This window comes from Podarcis erhardii (assembly GCF_964252035.2).
Source record: "Podarcis erhardii genome assembly, chromosome: 13".
Classification (NCBI taxonomy): domain Eukaryota; kingdom Metazoa; phylum Chordata; class Lepidosauria; order Squamata; family Lacertidae; genus Podarcis; species Podarcis erhardii.
The window spans coordinates 22,204,283-22,221,090 of record NC_138502.1 but is presented as its reverse complement, the minus strand read 5'-3'; the positions used below and the strand labels follow the sequence as shown (position 1 = coordinate 22,221,090).

Genomic DNA, 16,808 nt, shown 5'->3' with positions numbered 1-16,808 from the left:
GAAAAGAGGCAAAAGAGGGCACATATTTGCATAAAATCAGCATGTGCTAACTCAGCCTGCAAGAAAAATACTCTGCCCTGAGCTTCAGCCCTTCCCCTAAATTAATCTGTAATTTTATCTGTTTTTTCTGGCCAAGGTTCAGCAGCACTGAACCTGCTCTCACCCTGCCAAGAATAGAAGCGAAACAAACACCAACCGCAGTTTGGTTTCTGGTAGTCAAGGGCAGAGCGTTTTAATCACGATCGTGATTTCTTCTAAATCCAGGAAAAGGTAACTTCTTCCTTGTATTTCTTTTAATTAATATTATTTTATTGTCAAAGGGTGTGACAGCATAGCTGCTTTTATGGATAATTCAAAGTGCATTATCACAGTCAGCAAGTGGGATTTCTTCACATGATCATCCCCTTGAGCTTTTTCACCATTCACGCAATGTAAGGACACAATACAGTCAAAATAATTGACCTAACATAACCCCCACTGTTGTCAGCAGGAACATTAGGTGCATACTTGGATATTCTAACCTGAAATCAAATCGGATTAAAAATGTGGTTAGATTATGTCTCAAATTACCTTTTTCTGAATTTCTTAAGCAGTTTTATATATAATTTGCCTGTAGAAGAGAGAGAAGAAATGAAAGAGAGGATATGTGGAACAGATTTGAAAAACGTGAGCTACCTACAACTCTTTAGTGGGAGGAACTGAAACAGATACCAAAGGGGAGGGCTGTATTCACACACCCCACTTCCTCTGCATCTAGTACACTACCCCTGTTGGTTGGGGAGGTGGTCTACACACAATGTTAGCCACTATCCATATCTATCCTGTATAAAAGGCTGCATTTTAATGCATTGTGCTCTTTCTCTCTCGTTTCTCTCTTTCCCCAGCAAAATACATAGAAGTTACGTTTGAGAAAGCATCCAGGAAGTAGTTATTTCCCCAATGGATGAATGTGCAGTTCTCAGTACTGGTGTGAGGTATGTGTACTTTGCAGAGGTTTGTATTACAGTATGTTTTCTAACGGCCAACAAGAACCGGACCTTTTAGTGCTCGCTTTCCCCTAATGTGTGCATTTTTGTACACAGGTTTTGGCTGGAGAACAGCATCGCAAGAGTCAGTGTGAATTTTGAAGGATGGCTGCGTTTCAGTTTGTGTGTCTTTTTAGCAAGTGCAGATTAAGTAAATTCGCATTGAAATATGAACCAAACCAAATTTCTCTCCCATCCCTACCCAATACTATATAACAATAAAACAATCAGATTGAGGGAGGCAACCAACTACAAACCTAATCCCTGTAGGTTTATTTACTGCATGGTTTCAGGAAGACAGAAAATAAAAAAGTATCCATTTCGCTTCAACTCCTGAAAGCTGCCCTCCCTCTATAAACTGCAAAAAAAAAAAAAAGCTTTACATGGCTCTTGCTCCAGACTGACTGGATTCCTAAGCAGCAGCAGCAGTCCTGTTAGAGGGCAGGAATGCTCTGCAAAATTTTGTTTAGGTCACCATTTTTCATGTGGTAATGTCCTTTATTGTCACGGCAATACTTCAGAAAGTGCATGACAGGATTTCTTCTTCAAAACCCCTCAACATCCAAAACCTCCCTAGCTGCGGAATGCCAGCAGATATTATTGTCGTTGATTTTGATACTTTTGTCGTAATCATTATTTTACATTTCTCTTCACTCCCCCCGCCCCGCCCCGCCCCACTTGTACTTTACCCTACGGTCTGAGGTCAGATTTCAACAATGTAAAAATGCATTATGAAAAGTCAGTTAAAACATTTTACAACCAGAAAAATAAGATCAGCCCCCAAAGCAAATATCTGAAGTGTCAAAGGCCAAAGGAAAGAGCAGTATCTTGTTGTGCATATTAACAAGAAGGACTTCTAAATCCCGGCTACGTTAAATTTCCACATGGAAGTAGCTATTGACAAAAGGGAGTTTTTTTAACAAGCAAAAACAAAAACTTAACAGAATTAAAACATATTATTTTCCTTGACTTTGACACCTGGATTGCTATGATTTGTTGGGATAGATGGGGATGTAACAGAGAGGGGCTTCAAAACACAAAGCATTTGCTCCTAATTATGTTTGTTGGTGCTGTTGCTCATATTTCAGATCAGAGCTGTCTAAAGAAGGATGGGGGTCCATAAACCTCAAGAAATTGTCCATCTCATTCTTGGTTCTTTCTACATTGTAATCCTGACACTGATCCCTTCATCAGGTAAAAAGTGTAGAGAAGCAGCAGCAACATAATGTTATGTTACCATGGACTTAGCCAAGAAGGACTTTTAGGCATGCTGTGACACAGAAATCAATGTGCGCATGGGGTTCTCATTGGTGGATCTTTGCAATTTCTCCTTTCCTGCTTGACAGTGGAGAAGCCATAGCAGAATTTGGAAAGGTGTCTGCCTCCATCTTGGTTGTGTTCTCATTATACGACTGATTCTCATGGGGAAACTAGGAGCTGCAGAACAGCTAATTAATTCTTTTTGCCTCCCTACATCTTACTCTCATTTCAAGTAGGAGTAAGCAATGACATGTTCAAAGACAAGGTGGGGCAGTCACTGTTAAGCAGGAGGATGTCTCAGTAACGGATGAGGCGTGAGAAGAGTTCAGTGAGCAAACTGCAGTTTTGCTTGGTAGCAGCCTAACCTTATACTGAATTCAGACCACTGATCCATCTATCTCAATATTGTTTGCACTGACTGGCAATAGCTCTCCTGAATTTCAGACAGGGTTGTCTCCTAGCTCTACCTGCCAATGCTGGGGATTGGATCTCAGACCTGCATTCTCCACTATTGAGCTACACACACTCACCTCCTTCATACAGATGATTTAAAGGCTTTTCCTGCTTCTATCATCTCAGCTACCTCTGCTGCTGAGGCTATGAACTTATTTAAGACCTTGACTGACAGATTGCAATACCACTTGAGAACTGAGATCAAGAGTAGTGGCTCACAAAGATCGTTGGGATCTTCCAGCTGGTTTGACAAAGAGTGCAAACAGGCCAAAAGCCAGCTGAAGAGAGTCTACTGTAAATACAGGAACTCTAATAATAAATTATTATTATTATTATTATTATTATTATTATTATTATTATTTCCCTGCACATCTGGCTGGGTTTCCCCAGCCACTCTGGGCGGCACCCAACAGAATATTTAAAACACAATAAAACATCAAACATTAAAAACTTCCCTAAGCAGGGCTCCCTTCAGATGTCCTCTAAAAGTCAGATAGTTGTTTATTTCCTTGACATCTCACATGAAGGTGTTCCACAGGGCGGGCACCACTACCAAGAAGGCCCACAGAGTGTTTGTTGTGGGGGAGGGGGAGGAAGGGAAAGGAGATTGTTAGCCGCTTTGAGACTCCTGAAGGGGAGTGAAAGGCGGGATATCAAATCCAAACTCTTCTTCTTCTTCTCTGCCTGGCTTCCTGTAACTTCACTTCTCGCAGTGAGGGAACCGCCAGAAGGCCCTCAGAGCTGGACCTCAGTGTCCAGGCTAAATGATGGGGGTGAAGACACTCCTTCAGGTATACTGGGCCGAGGCCATTTAATTCATACCTTCCCCGATAGTGATAATCAGATAGTGTAGCCATCAACAAATAACCTCAAAATGAACCTTAAAAATGGTATTCAGTACAAGTGCACCAAACGTCTGTAGACAAGTCTGGCCCATACATCCAGTGAGAGACTTGTAAAGGCTGCCTGTTCCTCTCAATCAGAATATTCCCCAATCTCACCGCTCACCTCCATGTACACAAAGTCATGTGGAGGGAAAATATTTGCCCCTTCTGTAAGGAATCCAAACCCCAAGATGTACCATTTGGGAAAACCTTTCAACCTCAGACATGGTGATGCTGTTGTTGCCTTTAATATTTGTGATTTTTTTCCCAGACCACTTTGAACTGAACTCTGCTCTATTTGTCATTGGGTATGTGGGGCAAGATGTCATCTTGCCATGCCAGAGCTCTTCTGGGGCTCTGCCACAAAACGTGGAAGTTCAGTGGAAAAAAACCGTAGATGACAACACGGAGAACATCTACCAGTTCACAGCTTCCACTGGCCAGGAAACATTTGGGCAAGGCTATGAGTCCAGGGCAGTGTTTGCCACAGAGGGACTGGACACTGGAAATGTTTCCTTGATGCTGAAAATGGCCAAAAAGTCTGATGAAGGAAGCTACAGCTGCATTGTCAAGACCAAAGACTGGGGTGCTCAGACCCAAACTGTTCTGGTTGTTGAATCTTCAAAAGGTATGAATCACAAAGTAGGACGGGCACAGAGGAAATAGCTCAGGCCTAACTTTTGCATTTCTGGTGTAAAATTTAAAGCTACAGAAATCACCAGAGGTGACCTCTCCTTCACAGAGGACAGTCCTATTTGAAGACACCCTCTCTTTGAAAAGCTTCCCAGCCCAAGACTGGTTTAAAGATGAAGAGCCATAAGAGGGAAAGCAGTGGCCTTGAATTTGATCATTAACAGTTAGTGACTGCTCAGCAAACTGAGCAGGAACCTGGGTCATCTATTCACTAGGGTGAATTGGATACTATTTCTGATTAAATTTTAGCAGTTAGTTCCAAATTTGCATCTATGCTTATAAAGTGGCACAATGTATTTTATCTTTTTTGTTTGGTTCTTGTGGGCATGGGAGGGGGGTAACAAATGAAAACAGGCCCCCTTACAACTATATTTCCCACTACTCTCTTTGTGACGTCATAATCTAATCAGCAAAGAAAGGACCTGGCTGAACTTCTGAATAATGTGTTATCATAGTCCTCTCCATTGTCCTCCATGAGTTCCTGCTGCCACGACTGATACTGAGTCCCTGGATAGATGGCAATGACTCCAAAAATCTCAGAACTCAAGTGGTTCCATTAAAAATGGTTAACATTTTTAAAATATCTGCTGCCTGATCAAGTAGGAACCTATTTTTAAGCAATGGAAAGGTTTTCAGTTGCTTATTCATACTGCCTGATTGTCTGACTATCATAGCATATAAAAAGGTATCCCTTATTCTCTGCCATTTCTTTCTTTCAGGCAACAGTACCTCAGAGAATTATTGTTCCTGCACTGCCTTTTGGGTGATATTTGTCTTTTTTCTTCTCACCCTTCTTGCTCTTGCAGTCACTGTTTGGGCAGTCATACACAAAGGTACCGTATAAATCACTCTCTCTAACAGTGAATTCATGTGAGGAGTGGAGTGCAGACAGTGGGGCCAACTTGCATAAAATATTGGGGGCCCCAGGTAAACCCCTCTCCACATAATCGATCAAAAGATGCAGTGTACACACACCGTTTGGATGGCAATGCCCATCAATTTTGGGGGGCAGCCCCCTCAAATATTTTATTGGGGGGCAAAGAGCCCTCAGACCTTAGGAGTTGGCTCCTATGAGTGCAGATAAGATTGCAGCCAAAGCAGAGACCCAAGAGAGATTTATCTACATGCTCAGAGTAATTACAAGGCAATGGTGGACCATGGTTTTTCACATTTCAGTGGTCTCCCATGTGACGCCCAAATCCGGCCTTCTGTAGGACTTCATAGTTGTGTCACCTGCTGCAGTGTCCCAGAAGCTCTGTGCCTAGTGTGGCCGAACCAGTCATGCTCCCCTAGATCTGCCTCTGCACAAGGTATGCAGATGTACAAAAACAATCCAACAGAGGGTACAATTCCCCTCAAATGGCTTATAGCACAGATGATTTTAACAGTACTGTAGCTGGATAACAATTCCCATCATCCCTGATGATGCTGGCTGAGGCTAGAGTCCAGCAATATCTGAACAGGCACAAGTAGACTACCCCAATCCACAGAATTTATCCACTCCTACATCCTTGCCATGGGGCTTTTACCGTAGAGTCCTATAGCTCTATGTTCCGTAGTTGGTTGCAAATACAAAAATCCATTAGGGTATTCTATTCTGGTGGTGCCCTTAGATGCCAAGCTAAATTGGACTTCCTTGTGATTCCCCCCGCCCCCCGCCCCACATCTCAAGGTGCCAGAGAAAAGGAAACTCTCTCACGGAATGAAGAGCAGAGTGCTAAAGAAGAAAAAGAGGAAATAAAGGAAGAAGAAGAAGAAGGTATGTCTTGTAAAATCTGTCTGCTTGTAAACAACCATTTGATCAACTGAAAACACGGCCACATATTCAATTTTGGTATTTAAAAGGAGAAATATGAACCATCAAGATTACCGCTTTGCTAAACCAAGAGGCATTTTCTGCCAGCCTGAGCCCCACATTAAGCCTGGGACATTATCTGCGGTGTGGGTAGGTGGTCCAAGCACCTCCCTGTAACTGATTTGTGGGTTAGGGACTGAATAGAAACAATGTCCCGTGCTGAATGGAGACTTGATTAGCTCTACTGATCAGAGAGAAGTGGTGTGAAACAATGTCTCCAGAATCACACATAAAGCAGGATGGTGCTTGTGTACACCCAGCAACTATGCCACTCTAAATGATATTTGTGGAAAGTCCCTCAGTCAGTCAAATCCCTGCTGTAGGCAGGCCACTCACCCTGAGAGACCTGGATCATTCCCTCTGTTAGGAGATTGGTGGGCCATATTGCTTAGAATGAAAACCATATGCATTTCTGTTTTTTAGGACTATTTCCAGAAAACAGAACACTGCAGGAAGAAAAAAGGTATGCCTTATAAAATGTTTCCGCTTTCAAACAACCATTTGATCCGATTAAAATATAACCCTATATTTCATTTTCCTTTTGTTTGTGACAAAACACGTTGTGTTCTGCATAGTTGTACTTTGAAACGCATGAAAACAAGGTAGACTTTCTTTCTTTTTAACCTTTATTCAGTTATTGTAGTGGTACAATAGGAGATTCCACAAAACAGAACACCAGAGAGAGAGAGAAAAAACACCACTTGCCTGTTGAATAAAATAAATTGCCAATAAACATACTTTTAGTTATAATTAGCAGAATACAAGACAATGAGCCTGAGTGGTGGGAGGGAATCAGAAATTTCTGCACACTTTGTATCATGCAGCATATTCTGATCGTCCTGTAAAGAACAGCCCAAATCTTCCTTTGTAATCATCCTTCAGTGAGAACACAGAAGCGAGCGTTCACTCTTCTTATTTGTAATTATATGTGTAATGCCAAAAGCACATCTGGAGGGTGAGATCTGAACGTGGATATACCGTCTTTTTCGCCCTATAAGACGCACTTTTTCCCCTCCAAAAATGAAGGGGAAATGTGTGTGCGTCCTATGGGGCGAATGCAGGCTTTTGCTGAAGCCTGGAGAGCAAGAGGGGTCAGTGCGCACCGACCCCTCTCGCTCTCCGGGCTTCAGGAGAGCCCCACCGCTAGCCCTGCAAGCTGGGGGGGACAGCGGGGAGGCACAGCACGCCATCCTGCTGTCTCCCGACGTCCTTTGGAGGCTGGCAGCGGGGAGAAGCCTGCCTCTCCCCCCCCCCGCCCCCGCCAGCCCCGCAAGCTTGGGGGACAGCGGGGAGGCGCAGCGCGCCATCCCGCTGTCTCCCAACGTCTTTTGGAGGATGGCGGCGGGGAGAAGCCTGCCTCTCCCCCCGCCAGCCCCGCAAGCTCAGGGGATAGCAGGGAGGCGCAACACGCCCAGGCTTAGCTTCAGCTGTGGGAGCCCGGCGCCGGGCTCCCGCGGCTTGCGGAGAGCTGCATGTTCTGGGGGCTGGGGTCGGGGGAAGCTCAGGCTTCCCCCGTCCCAGCCCCGCGCCTGGGGGGGGGAATAATTTTTTCCCCCTTTATTTCCCCCCAAAAAAATTAGGTGCGTCCTATGGGCCGGTGGGTCCTATAGGGCGAAAAATACGGTAACTCCATCTTCTCCTTTTATAAAATCTAGTTACGAGATTCTCACACTCTGGACTATTGAACTGGGGTGTTGCTTAGGGGGGTTTTGTTGCTGGGGAGGGACGTTTCGCCATTCATGGGGTTTTTTTTGTATCTTTGTTTTGTATCTTATGATTGTTGATCTTGTGATAGTTTATCTTATGAAGAATTGTTCGGTTTGGTTTTATACTCGTTGATGTTCTATTAATTGTTTATGAATACCTTAGTTATGTTAAGAAACTGGTATCTAGATTGAGAAATGTTACGTGAATGTCTTCCCTGGCCCATACTTTCCCCTGTGTTACTCCAGCCAGTAAATATCAGCATTATGAGCACGCACAAATAGCCCTTTCGGGGCTGCTTTTCTCTCTTTGGCGGGGTTTTCATGCCTAGTATTCTGGAATTCTAATTTTGTAGAAGTACAGGAGATTCAAAGACAGACTAGATGTCTGCGTGTCCTGTGTCTGCAGCTAATGATTGCTGTCAGCAGGGGAAGCAACCCTCTCTGTCAGGCAAATCCCTCCTGTTAATCATGCCACTAACCCTAAGGGACCTGGATCATTTTCTCCATTAGGGGATTGCAGGCCATATTGCTTAGAATGAAAGCCATATGCTTTTCACTGTTTGCATTCCTCTTTTTAGTACGATTAAAAGAAAACACAAAACCACAGAAGGAAAAAGGTATGTCTTATAAAATGTTTCTGTTTTTAAACAACCTTTTGTTCCAATTAAAATATAACCACATATTCCATTTCTCTTTCTTTGTGACAAAACACATGAAAGAAGAAGGTATTAGATTGGAGGGTTAAGGTGCACATTGGCCGACATTCAGTTAGTTAGTTAGGGACCTTAAGATTAAGCTACAATGATGACACCAACACAGAGTTTTAAAGATCGCTGGGCCTGAACATTTTGTTCTTCCCTCAATCACCATCTGCCATTGTCTAGGTTTCCCTCAGTTTTGTAGCTTGCCTTTTTCATTTTTGTATTAAAAAATAAACCATCAAGATTATCCCTGTGCTTTGAAGCATTTTCTGCCAGTCTTAGCCAAACATTAAACACAGGACATTATCTGGGGTGGAGCATTCCAAGCTCTTCCCTGTAACTGATTTGTGGGTTAGGGGCTGATGTCAGAAACCTGACTCTCCAGGACCCAGCAAATGAGGCAGGAGACGGGGTAGGAGAGGAGAGTCAGCCGGCAGAAGAGACAGGAGGCTTGTCTTTTCGAAATGACACCCCGTTTCTAGACCTGGCACTTCCTTATCAATGGGAGGGGGGCTGGAAGAGAGCCCAGACGAAGACAGTCTGCCAAGGGGTCGGGTGGCTCCAGAACCACTCTCTAGTGACAGTGATGGAGAACCAATTAACACTCTCAGTCCAAAATCCCAATGTTGGGCACACCTATAGGAAGAACGTAAACACAGAGGCAGGCTTAAGAGGTTTTGGCACGGATCTTGTTGGAAACATAACCAGAAAGACTCAGATTTGAACATCCTTGATGTGTGGTGGATGTGTGCGAGAGCAGCTCTGTGAATATGCTTGTAAATCAAGCTCAACTGAACCGATAACCATTCCTGTGCTTGCTGGACTGTTTGCTGCTAACTATCATTATAGCTGAATAGAAACACTGTCCCCTGCTGAATGTAGCCTTGATCAACTCCTCTGTGACTCTCTGTTGGTAATGAGAGAATAAGCTAAGTCTGATTGAGTCCCCCACTCCATGCACAGTTTCCATGGTGTTCTGTCTTACTTATTAAGGACCGACACCCCAGTATCTCCTGCATCTTCTTATTCAGATCTCTTAACTGCCACGTAACTACTCTACTTGGACTTCCTTGTCCACTGCTCTGGTCCACGGCTGAGGCAACAAAAGAAACCCTGCAGCTGTTGCCATTTCTTTTTGGCTGGTCCTAATGAAAGTATTGCCCAATTGTAGATCTGGATGTTTTTTTTTGATGCACTAACAGAGTTACCTTTGTTTTTCATGTACCTTTTGGATTTTAAATTAAATGTTAGATGATGTAATCCATGCATTCATTCATTATACAGTGGTACCTCAGGTTAAGTACTTAATTCATTCCAGAGGTCTGTTCTTAATCTGAAACTGTTCTTAACCTGAAGCACCACTTTAGCTAATGGGGCCTCCTGCTGCCACCGCTGCACAATTTCTGTTCTCATCCTGAAGCAAGGTTCTTAACCTGAAGCACTATTTCTGGGTTAGCAGAGTCTGTAACCTGAAGTGTATGTAACCTGAAGCGTATGTAACCCGAGGTACTACTGTATTTCTTTGCTGCTTTTCACTCACATGAGTCACAAAGTGGCTTACAAACAATAACGGAATAGAAAATCACAATCACTTAAGGAATGTTAGAAGGATGCTGGAATGAAGTTATGTGGTTTTAGTAGTAATGTAATAGAATTTAAGTGAAATTGGATTAAGAGTAGGTGAGAATGTACAGAATTTAAGTGAAATTGGATTAAGAATAGGTGAGATACAATATATTAAGATAAACTATTAAGATAAAAGCAAAAATGGAAAGGATTTGCTGAAACAACTAACTGAATTAGAATACAAAAAAGGGAGGTGAGAGGAGGTCAGGGAAACAAGTAAATGAAAGATAAGATATGGAAAGATTGATTTGTTTTTAATTGTTTTTATTTTTCTCTGTATTTTGCATTTTCTGTTTTCTTTTTACTTTTATTTTTGTAATTCTTTGAAACTTTAATAAATATTATTTAAAAAAAAAAGAAAATCACAATCACAACATAAATCACACAAAATAATTTACAACTCATCAGTAAAAGAACCACTTTCTATAACAACTAACAAAACAACAAAATAACTAACAAAACAGCTTAAACAGCAGAACCACAAAGAAGTCATAATCTAAAATTCACAAAGCATGACAGCACTCATAATCCACAAAACAATATTAACAACATTAACAAACAGCAAAAGGAAACTAAGCACTGTTGAATTCATGCACACACACTGCCCCACCCCCTTTGACTCACAGGCTGGATCTAGATGCATCAAAGAAGCTTCAAGTTTCAGGTAAGTGCATTGTAAACTTTTTAAAGAGAAATCGGCTTAGCAAAAACAGGACTCCTCATCGCCATCTGGTGTCACAGTGTTATATTGCATATACTATGCATACATAGCGCTTTTTCTTTACCAATCTAGCTGAGTCCATAGTCTTCCAGTCAGTTCATCGAAAGACATATACAAATAATGCCTATACCACTCTCAGTGGTGTTTGTAGAAATCCCCCTGTCATATCTATGTCACTCACCTCAAGGGACCTGAATCATTCCTTCTATTAGGGGATTGGCGGGTGATATTGCTTAGAATGAAAACTATATACATTTCTCTTTTTTAGGACTACAGTATTACAAGAAAACAGAAAATTGCAGGAAGAAAAAGGTATGCCTTATAAAATGCTTCCGCTTTCAAACAACCATTTGATCCAATTAAAATATAGCCATATATTCCACTTCTCTTTGTTTGTGGCAAAACACATGAAAAAAGTAGGTATCAGTTTGGAGGGTTAAGGTGCTCAGTAGTGGACATTCATTTAGTGAAGGACCTTCGATTAAGCCACAGTGATGATACTGGCACAGAGTTTTAAAGATCACTTGGCCTGAGCATTTTGTTCTTCCCTTGATCACCACCTGCCACTACCTAGATTCCCCTCAGTTGTACAGCTTGCCTTCGTCATATTCTATATATATATATATATATAATCATCATCATCATCATCATTACCTCTGTGGTGTGTGGAGAAGTGCTGTGGGCCAGCTCGTTGGATAGCTTGTGCCAACATTGCTGGTTGTTATGTGGAAAGAACTACTTACTAAGAATTACTTTTCTTCATTCCTTTATTCACAGAGTCCTGAGAGGCCTGTTCCTTCAGATGTGAGAACAACATACTTTTTTCTTTCTTTTTTTAGACTTTATTGAGTATTTCCAGAGGTACATTGGGAGGTACCACAAAACAGAACACCATAACAAAACAATACAAAAAATATGGGAAGAACCACTTGTCTGCTAAATAAAATAGTCAATAAACCAAATGCTCCAACTCCAGGGGGCTAAGGCTCTGTGAGTTCTCCCAATCTTTTTTTTTAGGGGGCTGCCCCTCTCCCACTGTTGAGGCCGAATGTGGAGCCAGGCACGGAGCAAGCTTCATGTCAGGGCCCCCTCAATGTTCTTTGGAAGATGATGCTTCTGCAATAGACATACTTGTAAATATAAGTAGCAGAATACAAGCAAAGACAATGGGCTTTAGTGGTGGGGGGGAATCAGAAAGTTCTGCACACCTTGTGTTGTGCCGCTTATTCAGATGATCCTGTAAAGCACAACCCAAATCTTCCTTTGTAATCATCCTTCCAGTCCCAAAAGGATGCAATAAAGATCCAGAAAATGCTTTTACTTGCCATCAAAAGCTGAAAGTGATTTGTTTTTGTTTTGTTTTGTTTTTAAATGAAAATGGAGGAGATTCCTCTGCAGCACTGAAGAAAATATCCAGACTTCAAAAAAATCAAAACAAAACTATGTTAAATAGTGACATAGTGAATTGCTGGATGCAGGTTGGTGCAATCTTACAGTGGTACCTTGGGTTAAGTACTTAATTCATTCCAGAGGTCTGTTCTTAACCTGAAACTGAAGCACCACTTTAGCTAATGGGGCCTCCTGCTGCTGCCGCGCCACCGGAGCACAATTTCTGTTCTCATCCTGAAACAAAGTTATTAACCCAAGGTACTATTTCTGGGCTAGCAGAGTCTGTAACCTGAAGCGTATGTAATCCGAGATACCACTGTACTAGTATCTGCCTTGCTTGTGTGTGCTTTCATGTTTAAAACCACATGAATGTTCTCTCCAATTCAGTGGATAGGATTCTAAAAATTAGGAGAAATATACGTAAATTAAAAGTAGTACCAGTAATAATAATAATAATGGACAGCTCCCAACAGAGCACTAAAAACATGATAAAGGATAAAAGATTAAAATCGTTCCTATACAGGGCTGCCTTCAGATGTCTTCTAAAAGTCAGATTTCCTAAAAGTTTATTTCCTTAATATCTGATGGGAGGGCGTTCCACAGGGCAGGTGCCACTACCGAGAAGGCCTTCTGCCTGGTTCCCTATAACCTCACTTCTTGCAATGAGGGAACCGCCAGAAGGCCCTCAGAGATGGATGATTCTTTCATTTGTTATCAGTGCTTTTTTTGAGGTGATATGCACCGGTACGCTGTACTGCCACCTCTTTTCCCCCAGCCACCATATTGACAGCGCCATTTGCCCTCCCACCACTTGCTTGCTTGCTTGCTTGCTCCCATACACACCTTGCTGCTTCCGCCACCGCTGCCCTGCAGGAACGGCCTCCCAGAGGAACTTTGGCACAATCCTTTTACAATCTCAAAAGCGCCTTCCCCTGCTCTGGCGCATCCTTTTTCCAGTCAGCACACACCTTCCTGGAAGGCACTTTGGAGATCGTGAGGAAATATGTCCCATTGACCTTCATGGGATTTACTTCTGAGTGAAAATCCCTAGCAATGGGATATTGAATTGAAATTTCTATTTATCACATGGTACAATGGCAGCTTGTTGAACGTGGCGTCGTTGTCCAATTAATGAAATCTGTTTTCTTTACTTCGCAGTTGACGTGGTCTTCAACCCAGAGTCAGCTCCCTCACAACCGGAAGTGTCCAGAGTTAGCAAAAGTGTTTCAGACACAGGAAATATTTCTAAGCTTTTTTACTACAGTGATATGTTAACCCTCCATACCTTCATTGTGGCAACACACAGTTTTTCTGAAGACAAATATTACTGGGAAGTGGAAGTTGACCAAAAAGAAAATTGGGACTTAGGGGTTGCTTCTCATTCTGTTCATAGAAAAGGAAAGCCAAACTGCATCCTGAGAATGGCTACTGGGTCATAGGACTTGATGGTGGGAAAGATTACTAGGCTCAGACAAAGCCAAGGACTCATCTAGAAGTGACTGGAAATCTTACAAATATAGGAATGTTCCTAAATAAGGAGAAAAGTTCCAGAACCCTATCTTTTTATGAAGTCCACACAAGAAGTACCGTATTTTTCGCTCTATAAGACGCACCAGACCACAAGACGCACCTAGTTTTTGGAGGAGGAAAACAAGAAAAAAATATTCTGAATCTCAGAAGCCAGAACAGCAAGAGGGATCGCTGCACAGTGAAAGCAGCAATCTCTCTTGCTGTTCTGGCTTCTGGGATAGCTGTGCAGCCTGCATTCGCTCCATAAGACGCACACACATTTCCCCTTACTTTTTAGGAGGGAAAAAGTGAGTCTTATAGAGCAAGAAATACGGTAAATTGCACACTTTCTGTATCTCCCGTCCTGACAAGCTTTATCCTGTCTTGTCCATGGGCCCTGTAACTGCAGAGATAGATCGCTGGAAAAATCAATATTCCATTGTTTGAAGATAAGCAGATTGTTCAGAAAGATGAGAGGAGGGAGTGCCACACCTTAGTTCCATCAGCATCATGGATGGATAATTTTGCATATGCTTCTCACAGATAAGTTCTCAAACCCCAATAGCAAAGCAAGTCTTGACTTGCCTCGATGAACCATAACGTGTGAGATTACCCATAAAGAATGTGCATTTCTTGTGGATCCTGACATGGACAATTTACTTGACAGATTCAATTTACTTGACAGAAAGACTTATCCAACGAACATTGTAACTGGAGATTTTTATCCCAGTCTGTACAGTGGTACCTTGGTTCTCGAACTTAGTTCATTCCGGGAGTCCATTCGACTCCCAAAACCATTCGAAAACCAAGCCGCAGCTTCCGATTGGCTGCAGGAGCTTCCTGCACTCAAGCGGAAGCTGCGTTGGACGTTCCACTTCCAAAAAACATTTGCAAACCAAAACACTTACTTCCGGGTTTGCAGCATTTGGGAGCCGATTTGTTCAACAACAAAGCCCTTCAAGAACCAAGGTATATGTTTTGGGAATTTAATTGTGTGTGTTTTTAATTAATAATTTTTTATTAATTTTCAATTACAGTCCAATAACAGCCTCATTATAACAATACCAATTTATAATACAATTATTAATACCAATCATTCAAATACCAAATTATATAATTTAGATAAAGTCCCCCCCCCACGTGCTATATGTGATGGTTTCATGGTTTTCTTTACTTCTGCATTCAAAATCTTATTAATTCCAATTACATTCCAGCCATAATAATAATCCCTCATACAACAACTGCAATATTAGTAACTTCTATTTGTGCTGATACATTAAATAATTTATAAAACTACAAGTGAGGAACTCAAACTATATCCTATATTTTTCTGTGTATGGCAAGTATTCTGTCCATGGTGTTCCTTCCTGTCCTTGTAAGATGTTATGTCTTTCTTTCCCCCAGTTGTTGCTGTTATGCGTCTTGCCTTGGTTGAAGCTGATATCCCACTGTTCCAGAAATTTCTCATTTGCTCCATCCCAACAGCTGCAAAAGTCACTCTGTCCCAGTAAATATTACCTGTTGTCATCATTTTTCCTCTCAGCCTGGGAAGAAGAGCAGTCTGTCGAACTGCAGCTGACTCAGTAAAGAACCTTATCAGTTCCTTGGCAGTTTACAGACTCCTTTCATCCTTCCTCCCAACTGAAGATATATGAGCAATTATACTTCTAATAAAATTTAATTCTAAGTCCTCTAAGCGTTATTCAGTTCACTTCATAAATAATAAAGGATGGGGAAGAGTCAGCTCTAAATTTCCATTGTATACCTTTTGCAAAATAGAGCTTCCCTCACTTTTTCCTTTTTTTGTGGTGGAAAGATACATGATTTGAACTTAATAGAGCAATGATGGGGTAAATGTAACTTATTCTTTGTTTTCGTTGCTTACATTAAATTGATGTTTTATTCGCTGGTTTGTTGTTTCTAAAATGACATTTTGCAAGCTAATTTCAGGGCCCTCTTGCTCCAAAAGATATATACCGTATATTTCATTCAAGGAAGTACATAATCTGGGAGAAGCTGGTAAGACAGACCTTCTTCTTAACACCCTGAAGAGCTATCGCCCGTCAGTATGGACAATACTAAACCACACACTCAAATAGTCTTGAGCTTCAATAAGACATTTCCTAGGTGTATTTAGGCAGCTCCAAATTACAGTGGTACCTCGGGTTACATACGCTTCAGGTTACATACGCTTCAGATTACAGACTCCGCTAACCCAGAAATAGTACCTTGGGTTAAGAACTTTGCTTCAGGATGAGAACAGAAATTGTGCTCCGGCGGCACGGCGGCAGCAGGAGGCCCATTAGCTAAAGTGGTGCTTCAGGTTAAGAACAATTTCAGGTTAAGAACGAACCTCCAGAACGAATTAAGTACTTAACCTGAGGTACCACTGTACAAACTAATTATGTGGTTAATAAAAATTCATTGGCAGTAATGTACAAAAAAAATCAACACCTTCTGATACTTAGGAGTCTTAAATGGGAAATAACACTCCTTTCAGTAATGTCACTGGCCCCATCTGACTCCTGTGTTCTGTGATGGTTTGAAGGAGGAGCACAAATGAAGTGCATAGGTTCCTTGATAGGTTACAGAGTCTTCAAGATCAGGATTTTCAAATCTAGAAAAGTTTACACACAAAACTATGTGTGTAGATACCTCAGTCCATATTCTCAGCCCATGTTTAATGTTTTATTATGTGTTGGAAGCCTCCCAGAATGGCTGGGGTAACCCAACCAGATGGGTGAAGTATAAACAATGAAATGATGATGATGTTGTTCTTGTATTCCTTGGCCTTCATTTGAGTATGTTAGCCTACCTAACTTCTGATTGGTGGTGCAATGATATTAAAAGTGTGACAGTTACCTAAAGTACCCCCACACACACACACACACACACAATACCAGGAAGGTCACCAAGATTATCAAATAAGAATTTGCTGAAATCATCCAGCAGCACCCCAAAAGCAGGCCTTCTCCTAAGTGAGTCC

At 41.9% G+C, this 16,808-nt stretch overlaps 1 protein-coding gene across 3 annotated transcripts; it reads left to right on the top strand.

Annotated features, from left to right (window-relative positions):
• Window positions 1-171: 171 nt before the first annotated feature.
• On the top strand, window positions 172-13,893 carry LOC309326379 (uncharacterized protein). 3 transcript variants are annotated; one of them, XM_081835031.1, is made up of 11 exons: window positions 172-270; window positions 885-974; window positions 2,114-2,219; window positions 3,894-4,250; window positions 5,035-5,148; window positions 5,988-6,071; window positions 6,594-6,633; window positions 8,455-8,493; window positions 11,193-11,236; window positions 11,702-11,728; window positions 13,472-13,606. In XM_081835031.1, the coding sequence occupies exons 3-10, from the start codon at window positions 2,135-2,137 to the stop codon at window positions 11,707-11,709; spliced, it is 771 nt and encodes a 256-aa protein (XP_081691157.1). In that variant the 5' UTR covers window positions 172-270; window positions 885-974; window positions 2,114-2,134; the 3' UTR covers window positions 11,710-11,728; window positions 13,472-13,606. The 3 variants fall into 3 exon arrangements, with proteins under 3 accessions (XP_081691157.1, XP_081691156.1, XP_081691158.1); XM_081835030.1 differs by lacking the exon at window positions 11,702-11,728 and having other exon boundaries at window positions 13,472-13,893; XM_081835032.1 differs by lacking the exon at window positions 13,472-13,606 and having other exon boundaries at window positions 11,702-11,756.
• Window positions 13,894-16,808: the final 2,915 nt, after the last annotated feature.

Coding starts and splice junctions, on each gene's coding strand:
- LOC309326379 (XM_081835030.1), top strand. CDS start 2,135: ATGGGGGTCCATAAACCTCAAGAAATTGTCCATCTCATTCTTGGTTCT. Junction 2,220..3,893: donor GACACTGATCCCTTCATCAG/GTAAAAAGTGTA, acceptor TTTTTTTCCCAG/ACCACTTTGAACTGAACTCT. Junction 8,494..11,192: donor AAAACCACAGAAGGAAAAAG/GTATGTCTTATA, acceptor TCTCTTTTTTAG/GACTACAGTATTACAAGAAA.